Source organism: Sinocyclocheilus rhinocerous, unplaced genomic scaffold, assembly GCF_001515625.1.
Source record: "Sinocyclocheilus rhinocerous isolate Xijiao unplaced genomic scaffold, SAMN03320098_v1.1 scaffold1294, whole genome shotgun sequence".
Classification (NCBI taxonomy): Eukaryota; Metazoa; Chordata; class Actinopteri; order Cypriniformes; family Cyprinidae; genus Sinocyclocheilus; species Sinocyclocheilus rhinocerous.
The window spans coordinates 246,958-258,034 of NW_015656157.1; the positions used below are offsets into that span (position 1 = coordinate 246,958).

Sequence of the window (11,077 nt, forward strand, 5' to 3'; positions counted from 1 at the left end):
TGAGTTGATGACGGCCTCTCTGTCACTACATCCAGGAAAATTTCTTATCCCACTGAGCACGCGTGTCTATCCTCATACTCACACGTCCCATAAAACAAGCTCACTCTGTGTGCTAGTGTTTGGTAGAAGTAGTTCAAAGTTTGCGGCCCGGTATCAACCTGTTGTGTTCTTTTGATCTCGCATTTTACCACCTGTCTTATTTCCATTCAGTCATTGCTGTGGACAGCGGTTCGGACTCTCTTCTCCACCGGTTAATCATTCCTTCAGTACTATCTGCACTATCTGCTTTGGCTTATCTATCTGTGTGTCACTTTATAACTGGCTGTTATCAATCTGTCTAACTCCACGTGATCTAGGCAAACCTATCAACCTCAGAAGTTTTGAATATTGTTGAGTAGGTGAGATATGACTGCAGGTCTAGTGCAGGTCATGGTGAGGGGGGGGGGTGCTGAGGGGTGAGTGGTGTCTGTGAAAGTAAAGGGAGAGATGCTAGGCGGCTGCTTTGCTCAAAAACACCTCACTTTTCTTCACAGATGCTTATTGATGAAGCTTCAAAAGTTTGAAAGAATGGAAATATTGTATGGTATATAGTTGCTCAGGTGGGTCACCTGGTATTTTGGTCCTACAATGTCCACTAGTTTTGAGAGTGAATTGGGACAAAGTGACTCCAGTAAAGACTTGGGTAAGTGCTTTACTTGCCATCTGTTTGCACTGATAAAAATGTCATTATTAATTAGTTCTCATTGAAATATCCAACAGACTTCAACAGAATATGATCAATCTGAGTCTATTCGCTTAGGTTATATATTGGAGCTCATATGAATGATTTGATTCGAACCGGTCAGATGTGGAGCGCTGGCCTGTTGACGATTTTTTTTTTCCCTTTTCTGAACGTGTTTATTACTGGCTTTATCGCCGTCTTGGGCTATTAAGACTTTATTTTATTTTTTAAACCAGGATGCAGTGATTTTTATATCGCGTGCAATGACATAAACAGCACTTTGGTTTTTTTATTACGCTGTTTTGTTACAGATAAGCCGGCTGACAAGCGGAGAAGTAGCGGAATGCTTTAATGGTAATTTTGTAACAATTAGAAAATTAGTAGTAGGCCTAGTAGTATAGCCTATCATTATAGAAAAATATTTAACATAATTTGGAATATATATACATTTGAATGAAATGCTTGAAATATAAAGGCAATAATGTGTGCGAGATCGACGTAATGGGAAGGAGACTAAACTTCGTGTTTTTAACCGGTGTAACAGTGTGTGTGGATTTGTGGTGATATTCTTGCGTATGAATGTAAATATTGTGTCTATATGCCAGCTATTTTCGTGATATGTTGCTGACGTTTGTTATCATATCACAGGTTATGTCTAACGGGCTTTTTATGATCTTATTATGGTATATTATTGACATCATCATGTACACAACTCACATTTAGGCAATGTGCATTAAAACGCATTTTATCGACATATTTCTTACATCGTTTGGACTCCACAGTAGCTATGTGTACAAAATATTATACATTTAAATAAAATTAACATTTAAAATATAAAATGACGAAATAATTTTGTTTATAAAATTATTTATAATATATAAATAATATATAAAGTAAAACAAATTACAAAACACTGTACATTCTCACTGTAGACTACCCTACATTTTAATCTACACAAGGCATACCCTATCCTAATTTCTTTTTTTTAAATTGCTTTCTTTTTTCATTAATTCAACTTTAAAATCCTATAGAGCATTTAAAGTGCATGTTGATGCCACAAAGTAGGCTACACTATAATTAGATAGGAAATACATTTTAAACGTCAATTTTAGAGCACATCTTGTGTAATTTTCTCTTGCTTCCTATAACCCTCCCTATTCAGTTATATTTTTGCAATACACACAAACACTTTGCCCTCCAGGATATCACCACATACCTCCCGGTGCTCCCGTTAACTGCGCTGCGTGTCTCGCAATGTTCAATTAGTCTAGTTCGTCTGTGTTTGCCGGCGCGAGGTACCAGCGAGCGGAGGCGCTGATTCTCGGGCTCGATTCTGATTGGATAAACGCGTGACGCCAGCGCAGCGAACGCAGCGCTGATTGGCTGACGCGGTGTCGGTGCGGCGTAAACAAAGCAGCGAGGAGCCTTTTGAACTTCACAGACAGAGCGACAGAGCGCGCGCGGAGGAGTGGCTCGCGCGAAGTTCCTGACAGTTCGCGCTCTCCGGTTTAAAGACCAGCATCACAATCGCTGCAAAGACCACCCGAATGAACTTGCACAGCGTGTGAACAACTCATTAAAGACGGGCAGGCGAACTCAAGCCGTCGTGTAGGTCCGCACACACACAGGATTTGTTTCGGACGTTTGGACGGTGTTTTTGAGGATCTCTGGTGTTCCTCTCGCGCTCAGGCGGAGCGGCGCGTGCTCATCATCGGCTCAGCAGAGCTGTCATGCTGCCTAAAGTCGAGTCAGAATCTCTGGGACTCGCTCGATCGCATGGGGAACAGGGGCATATGCCAGGAAACATGCAAGGTAAGCGTCAGAGTAAATGTGCGCCACGCGCTTTCATTCATGCACGTAATTTTAAACCTCTCATTGTCAGATATTTTACACTCAGTGACCTTTTATGAACACCGCATGCCACAAATATAACTTACACTCGTTCTGTCACTGACATTTTAAGTATGAGAAAATCGTTTTAGATGTAAACACACTACAAAATGACCAAACCACACAAAACAAGTTTAGGATTGCAAACAAAACTATAATTGCCTCGCACTTAAACGTGCACTAGGTGGCCGCGTACAGATAGATTAGGAAACAAAGTGCAATAGCAGAGAGTGAATTATTTTGAGCTGAGTGAACTCTTATAAACTCAACATGATCTGCATCACCTGCCAATGAATTTGCTCTTAGTATGTACAACAAGAAGGGGAAAACGAAACCACAATAATGACTGTGACAGAGCGCAGCTTTATGCCAAACAGAAATCTGCTGGTCCAAAATAGTTAAGTCGGCATAAGCTGCACTTTTTAAAATAAAGGTTCCAGTCAGGACAAAATTGATTTAGAAAACCATCTATGTACTGGAACCAATCTGAAGAACCGACAATAATGTAACTCTTTAATATCCAAAGAACCATACACCAACTCCGCGACAAATGGTTACTGATAAGAATGGGTTCTTTTATGATTTTAAAAAAAAATTTTTTTACGAATATACATTTACAGTCGTAGAAATCTAATTTTATATTAAGGCGTTGCGGGCATAGTCTATAAGTGACTGGAAAAGACCGATTGATGTATTATTATAATCGAGGAATATAATTTAAAATGAAGAGAGAACTTATGCTCGTGGAATGTTCTGTAGGTTGGTAGTTTTTCTTTTTTTTTTTAAATAAGAATGTCTTATTAAATTCAAATATTACAATTTTGGTTTGAGCACACGTCATAAACAATTACCAGCCGTTATGAATTAAGTTTTTTTTTTTTTTTTTTACAAATCAAGGAACGTGTCAGCCCGGCATGTTTTATTCACATTTAAAATTTAAATAGGAAACAGAGAATTATCGACAAACTGAAAAACCTTTAGACTTAATGCTCGTGGAATTATTCTACATAAATGTGAGCATTAAAAAAAACACACACTTGTTGCGTTCAAAAAAAATAAATACATTTTGCACAAATAATGAACATATGGGAATATTTGAATAATAAGGAGTAATAATAAACGAAAATCCGATCATGTTCTATTTTATTCAATTCAAGATTTTTATTCGTCACATACACGGTTATATAGAGAATATATAACCAGCAGTGAAATGTTATAATTTAAGGTTTTGCTTCGCAATAGATGTGTCTGTTTCAAACGAAGTGTTTCTTTTTCCTGTGGAACAAAAATCCAGTTCGAATGGCTTTTCTTCTTCACTTTCTGAACATTTAGAAGCTGATGGTTCTATTTAGAACTCTCAAACTGCATCACTTCATCGACGTTAATGCTAATTAAAAAATGAAGATGAAATATAGGCTATATCATTTACAGAGAAAAGAATAGTCTCAAACATACAAAACACACATGCCACGGTGTATGTTTTATTTTGCTAGCACTAGCACACAATACTCGTGTATTTACATTGTTTTGCTTTTCTTCGCCTCGTGGCTAAACGTTCTACTCCAGCTCCAGACAGCAGCCTCTCTCGTGCTCCCAACACCAATTTACGAGCCATCATGAATATTAACCAGATCGAAACTGAAGTTTTGCTCCGTCTGCGTCCATCTTCCACACCCGACTCGAAGCTTCGGCTATTTCCTTGAGACCCAAAACTGCATATACTTCCAGAAAATTCACTCTTAAGGCTATAGGATTTTGTAAAGCTCACAATTGGTGACTCCTCGACTTTTTATAGACTTGTTTGCAAAACTGCAGGCTACTCGTAGAAGGTATCGGACAGTTAACATAAAATATGTTTTACAGGCTTAAAAATAAAGATTGTTCAATTGTTAAGCAAAGAATAGTTCCACTCAGGAACCTTTTCGTTTGGTTTTGAGCTTCTGTGTGGTTGTTCAGAGATGTTTTAGGTTCTTCAGTTGAGCGTGTCTTTCTAAATGAACATTAAAAAGATTATTCTATTCTATTACATCAGACTGCAAAACCATTTTTTGCCACAATAATTAATTACAAAAACATCTAATATGTGTAACATATTAGACTCTGTAATGTAAATTGTTACTCATATTTTGATTGTGATTTTCAGCCCCCCAGTTTAAAATGATGGACTACTCCTACAACGAAGACTTCGAGGAAATGTGTCCAGTGTGCGGAGACAAGGTGTCCGGATATCACTACGGGTTACTGACCTGTGAGAGCTGTAAGGTGCGTAACATCAGCTGTTTTTAACTTCTCAACTGAAAGGTCGTGACCTAAAAATGGGTCTCAGGTTGGAGACCTGATGAGGCGAAAAAACGATGCATCTAACTATATAATTATGGACTGTTAGAATAGAAAATAAATAGCCATATCTGTTTTTAAGAGAAAGAAGAAAATGCTATCCACACCTTTTGTTGTTGACCTCAAAGGCTTTGCATCCACTCAAGTTGTATTTTGGAGAAAATTAATCTGTCAATTGGCAAAATGTATAGGTTACGTGATGTCATTCTTGAAATCCATATATATATATATATATATATTTTATTTTATTTTTTAAATTTATTTATTTATTTATTTATTTTTCAAGTTAACACTTGACATACAAAACCGTTTAAGAACAACTGATCTTTTTTTTTTATGTAAATCAAATCAAATTCATGTGCACTTGTTATTTATTTAATTATTTGTGGAGGTATTTATTAGCGTATTATGGGATGTGGATTTTGTTTAGTGACCGGCTGTGTTTAGTAAAGTTTTTGTCAGTGTCCAATTGAAATCTAGTGGTGTTCATTTCCGGACAGCGTCAGAGGTTTTGGAGTTCAGTCACACATGATAGTTCGTAAACCAAATGGACAGTTTAGAAAATCCAGCGTCTTTGTCTCTCTCTCTCACACACACATACTGATTCACATTGTTTTTTCCCCCAAAGGGTGTATATGGTGGTGGATTTTCTTCTTTAATTGTTAACAGATCTCTGTAGCACAACATGAGAAAATGATTTGCCATTTAAAATCGCCGTTTTGAGTTTTTACAAACAATATTTAAATATTAATATTATAATTTAAAAGCATTTAAATGTCACTTAGAATTCTGTTTTAGGATTTTAATGTGCTATAGGCAACCAGTATTTGCTGTTTCTTATATATTTCATTTCAAATTTGACTTGTTTTAATGATATAGTCTACATTCAAGGTTAAGCACTTTATGAACTCCATGTTACGGTCATGTGTGTGTGTGTGTGTGTGTGTGAGTGTTATTTGAGTTCTGGCCAGTATTGATCCCTTTAGTTTTAAATGGGCCGGTCTCCCTACGGTGTTGATCAAGAATAAGTTAATACCGTTCCTCGTTTGATTCTCTCCTGCCCTGAAAATGAATTCAGAACAGTTGCAGGTGGAATCTTGTAATCCTACGGCTGTAAATTATGGATATAATTTATTGGATTTTTTTTGTTGTTGCTTTTTTTGCTTCTGCTGTATGAATAATAGGATCAGAGAAGTTCAACGGGAATTTATTTGGAAGAAATTTTGATATTTGTACAACTCTGTTTGGATGTTCAAATTAAAATATAGAGCAGAATTTGTTAAAAGTAAACTTCAACTTTCAGTCAAAACGACTTCAAATCCAACTTTGTTGTTTTCTTCTAGCTTTGATGGCTTGCACAGCCTCTGGTCATAATTACTTTAAGAGGAGCTCACAGAGACACGCAAAACATGTAGCATTAGTATGTCACGACGCTAAAAGCGGATCTTTATATTAGCGAGGATATCAAGTGGGTCACCTAAAGTGATCGCATCGGTATTTCGTCCACTCTCTAGTCGGCTTCTCACATTTCTCAATCTGTTTCTTTGCAGCCTGCATTTCTGTTTGTTCATGTCAAGTGTGCGTGTGGGTGCACATGTCAGTTTTTGTGTGGGTGTGTGTAATGGGAACCACAGCTGTCGAAAAAAGTAGAAAATATGAATTGTGTACTAAGTACAGAAACAGAATGAAATATAAGTCATACTTTTTAGAGCTTGACAGCTTTTGTCCCCATTCACTTTCATTGTATGGAAATGAGCTGCGTGAACATTCTTCAAAACGTCTTTTATTTTCCACAGAAGAAAGAAAGGCAAACAAGTTTGAAAAGACACAAAAGCAACTGTCCCTTTAACTACCATCTAAGAATTCTACACGCTCACCACATGATTCTTTCCTCTCAGTCTGTAGATGTACGACTGTTAATTGTTTAACTGCTGGAGGGCAGAATTTCTAGCCGTGTTGTTTTATAGCTAGCTGGCTTTGATTTGCTGCCGCATGCTACCAACAGGATACGAGGCCCTCCAGCGCCCTGTCAGACCCGTCCAAAGAGATGAGCGCTCGCTAATACTCCCCACAGGCTTGTTCTGATAGTCTGTCTAGTATGGTAGTATGCCATTTCAAGCAGTCATGCTATGCATACCGAAAATTTGCCAGAAATGCACACACAAAACTCCTTGTCTTATGCCAAAAAAATCAGTATGACATGCATGTAAATAACCTTGTTTAATTAGACGCTGTGAGAAAAAAAATCTTATCAGAAGACAAAAAGGAAGAGGGGGATGGTGTCAGACAGAGTGTGTAAGTGTGTATGCGCATGGATGGGGGCATGCATTCATGATCTGAGTCGGAGGTCTAATTGTGATTTCCCATAAGGGCCGACTATTAGTTTCCAGCTCATTAATTACCCTGTTGCTCAGGAATCATTAATAGTTAAACTTACCACAGTTTTTCTGATTGGATAAATTTTTAACAACCACAGCAAACAGATTTGAGTGCAACACTCACCGTAATTGAACAAGTAGCAAAACAAAACATCCATATCAGTGTGACACAGACAAGTGGCCTTCCATGTCTTCATGGAAGCTCTATATTATCAATACAGATAAGGAAAGCCTTCTGTTTTAAAGTTCTGGAAAAAACACGGGAGAGAGTGTTATGTCTTTCCAAGGAAGCCTGTAATTACCATCTTTTATATATTTGTGGCTCAGTTACAGATTAAGAGAATCCAATCTTTTTTACCTCTATAATCAGTTTCGAGTTGAGGAAGTGAAAAGGAAGCTACATAGACCAGCCCGTGCATTTATTCATTCCATTCGAGTCCAACGTTATGCACAGCGGAGCGTAAAATCGTTTAGATTTCATCAAACGTCTGTTATCAATATTAAGGACCTTGATGAATCTGACAATCTGGCACGGCTCTACTGTGGATATTCAAAACATGCTCCACGCTTTGCATTGCGCACTTTGTCATTTTTTGGGGCTGATACGCGTTTGCCGTCTCCCAGCCACTGGCGGTGGCGGCAGCAAGCTGTGCCATTACTTATGCATAGGTATCATAGCTATTCATGTGTGCGCATGGAACGGCATACTTTCAGAGTAGAGCTCCGGCAGACATGACAAACTGTGTGTCAGGAGCCGACCAGGGGAGGCATTCATATGCCTGTGATAGGACAGGGATTCTCGCCCAAGCAACGCTTAATATTCCTGTACATTAAACACACATAAATCAGACAATAAGCAGCGCTCGAATCTGCCCAGACGGGCCCCGTCCATTTTTAACAACCACATTAAGGCCAAAAACACACAAAAAAAAAAAAAGTAAATAAAATAAAATAAATTAATTAATAAATCTCCCACTAAGTTGCTCAGGAATCGTTTTCGGATGTTACGAGAGCTGTCAGCGGGATCGCAGTGGTAACACTTTGCCTCCCTCTCTCGCCGGATCAATCAGATCACACATGTAGTGACAACCACACACACACAAACACTCACCACTGTGACAAGGACCATTAAAATCACTCCCAAGGCAGCTGTCGGACCGAGGGTTTTCTTTTAATTGTTTTATTTTTTTTAAGATCTACCGTTCGTAAGATATCAGGGCCTAACGAGCGGCGGTCAAGTCGCGAACACGTCTACAAATGCCTGCTTTCTGCATATGCTGCTGTGTGTTTAACGCGCTGCTGGAACCTCCAGCCATCCACCTGCCGACAACGTGGAGCATAAAAGAGAAATAATTAAACATAAATAATTAACATGGGACCCAGCAGACGAAAGTGGAGTCTACTGCCCTGTGGCGGGGATCAGAGTTGCTTCCAGGCAATGGCGCTCTCTTCATTTATTTGCCATAATGATGATCTCGTCCACTTGACTTTGTCTCGTTTCAGTTTAATATTGAATCATTAGCACCATTTCTCTCTAAATTGTGTCCCCTGGCTCGATTATGCGGAGTTCGCTCTAGGTCTGGCTTTGAAAAAATGGGTCACATGGGTAGTAACACAAACTAACACAACTGAAAGTAAAATTCACCCATGAAAATTACACTGATTGCTTGTAGCAAATAAATAACCAGGCTATAAAAGTGTGTGGCCAGTTTAAAGGCTTTTCTGCTGTGGTACAGATCAATTGAAAATGTGTACCAAACTTCAAAAACTGATTTTATTTCACTGTTTAAAGTAATGTAACGTTTTTGATGTTAAAATACTTTTGTTTTTGTATACTTAAGGAAGTAACTATAAGCAATTTGCCAGTTACTCCCTTGAAATGTATAAACACTCTGGTGCTTTGAAAACAATCTGTTTTGTTTGAGAATCATGACCAGATCGACATAGCAACGGCTCAACCAATTGTTTGAGTTGGGGGCGGGGCTATCTGTTTGTTAGACCAATGACAGAACTTTCGTAAAACAGATGGCAGAATTAAAGAATTCTATCAATCTATCTATCTATCTATCTATCTATCTATCAGTGGCGAGCGGTGATTTTTTAACTGGGTATGCTGAGTGATAAGACCCCCCAGCCCCCATCGGCTTTTAGGACACTCAAAAGGGATCACAGATGACAAATAAGAAACACCATGGCAGGTGTCGATTTAAAAGTATGCACATTTCCTACCTTATTTGTAAATTAAATTCATCTCCAATATTTCTTCTATCGTTTCAGGTTTATCCTACACAGACGCAGAACACACACAAACAAACAACATCTATGGACGGCCAATTCAAGTAAATTAGATCAGGCAACTGCTTTTATTACCACGGCAATTGCTTTCTGCAAGCCATTTGAGTAACTCACAAATTGGTTTTATAAGTCATGTACACACACAGACACAGGCTACAAACATACAGAATAGACACACAGTTTACTTGAAAAAAGGGCTGTGTTTGGAATAGAATACTAGCCTACTACATACTGAATGCTAAACAATAAATACTGTATACTAGCTACTATTTAAAAAAAATTTAGAGTAAGTGAAACAGTATGCATTATTCCACAATAAACATTTCCAAAAAGTTGTATGATTCCTTGTCATGTTTAATAATGGAAATAAATATTTGTTTTGCATTTGTATAAAATTTTTAGCATACACTTTTTGGCAACCCAATCAAATTAGTCAATAAAATATTTGAAAAACTGCTGCTGACATTTCAGGATCATTCGTCACACTAGGAATCGAAGGTCAAGTTGAGCACATTGCATTGTGGGATATACAGTATGCTATTCTGTGTAGTGTGCTTTTTTTTGTAAATGCAGTAATTTTATGCATACAGAAAAGTTGTAAACTGTGCATAAAGTATGCTTACTATGTATATAGTGCAAAAATAGTAGAAGTAGTAGCATGCTATTTTAAACATAGCCAGAAATGCACTGAAAGTAATTCTATGAATACAGAAAATGTGCGTACTCTTCATAATATGCATACTACAGTATATACTGCAACAGTAATATGTGTAGGATTGGTAGTATGCCATTTTAAACAAAGCCAGAAATGCACAAAATGTTATTCTCTGCTTACAGACAATTTGCATACTATGCATAGTATAAGCATATATACTATATACTGCAACAATAGTAGTATGCTATTTCAAACAGCCAGAAGCACACATAAAGTTATTCTATGCACAGCACATTTCCTACCTTATTTGTAAATTAAATTCATCTCCAATATTTCTTCTATCGTTTCAGGTTTATCCATTGTTATTCGAATGGAAGAAAAATATAGCTGGTTTTCCAAGTAAAAACCGCCAAATAACGTTTACACGTAGTTACGTTATGATACGTTATATTCAGAGGGTAGGGAGATGGGGGGGATTCCCCTGGTCTATATGTCTCTCTGCATCAGCTAAATGATTTTTTTATTCCCAGTGAATAGGAGTTAAAACTCCCACCCGGGTGACACTACTCCAATAACAGACCATGCAAAATACCCAAAAATATTTAAAATATTGCAAAGTAACGTTGCAACCTTGCAAACATCAGAGAAGGACTTCAACTGTCAGTGACACGAGCATACACAAAACAAAGGGAACAATATGATGTTTGTTATTATAAAAATTTTATATAGCCCACGTTTTTATAAAAATTATTTTTGAATTTACCACGTAGGCAATAACGTTGACAATAACGTATATCTTCA

General features: G+C 37.6%; 1 protein-coding gene across 1 annotated transcript in view; it reads left to right on the forward strand.

The window, feature by feature from the left end:
- The first annotated feature begins 421 nt into the window (after positions 1–421).
- Positions 422–11,077, forward strand: part of LOC107719632 (nuclear receptor subfamily 5 group A member 2-like) — a 60,921-nt gene continuing 50,265 nt past the window's right edge. Inside the window, exons 1-2 of the mRNA XM_016527117.1 lie at positions 422–682; positions 4,755–4,868. Coding sequence (XP_016382603.1) covers positions 628–682; positions 4,755–4,868 — 169 coding nt within the window. The 5' untranslated portion in view covers positions 422–627. The remainder of the gene's footprint in view (positions 683–4,754; positions 4,869–11,077) is intronic.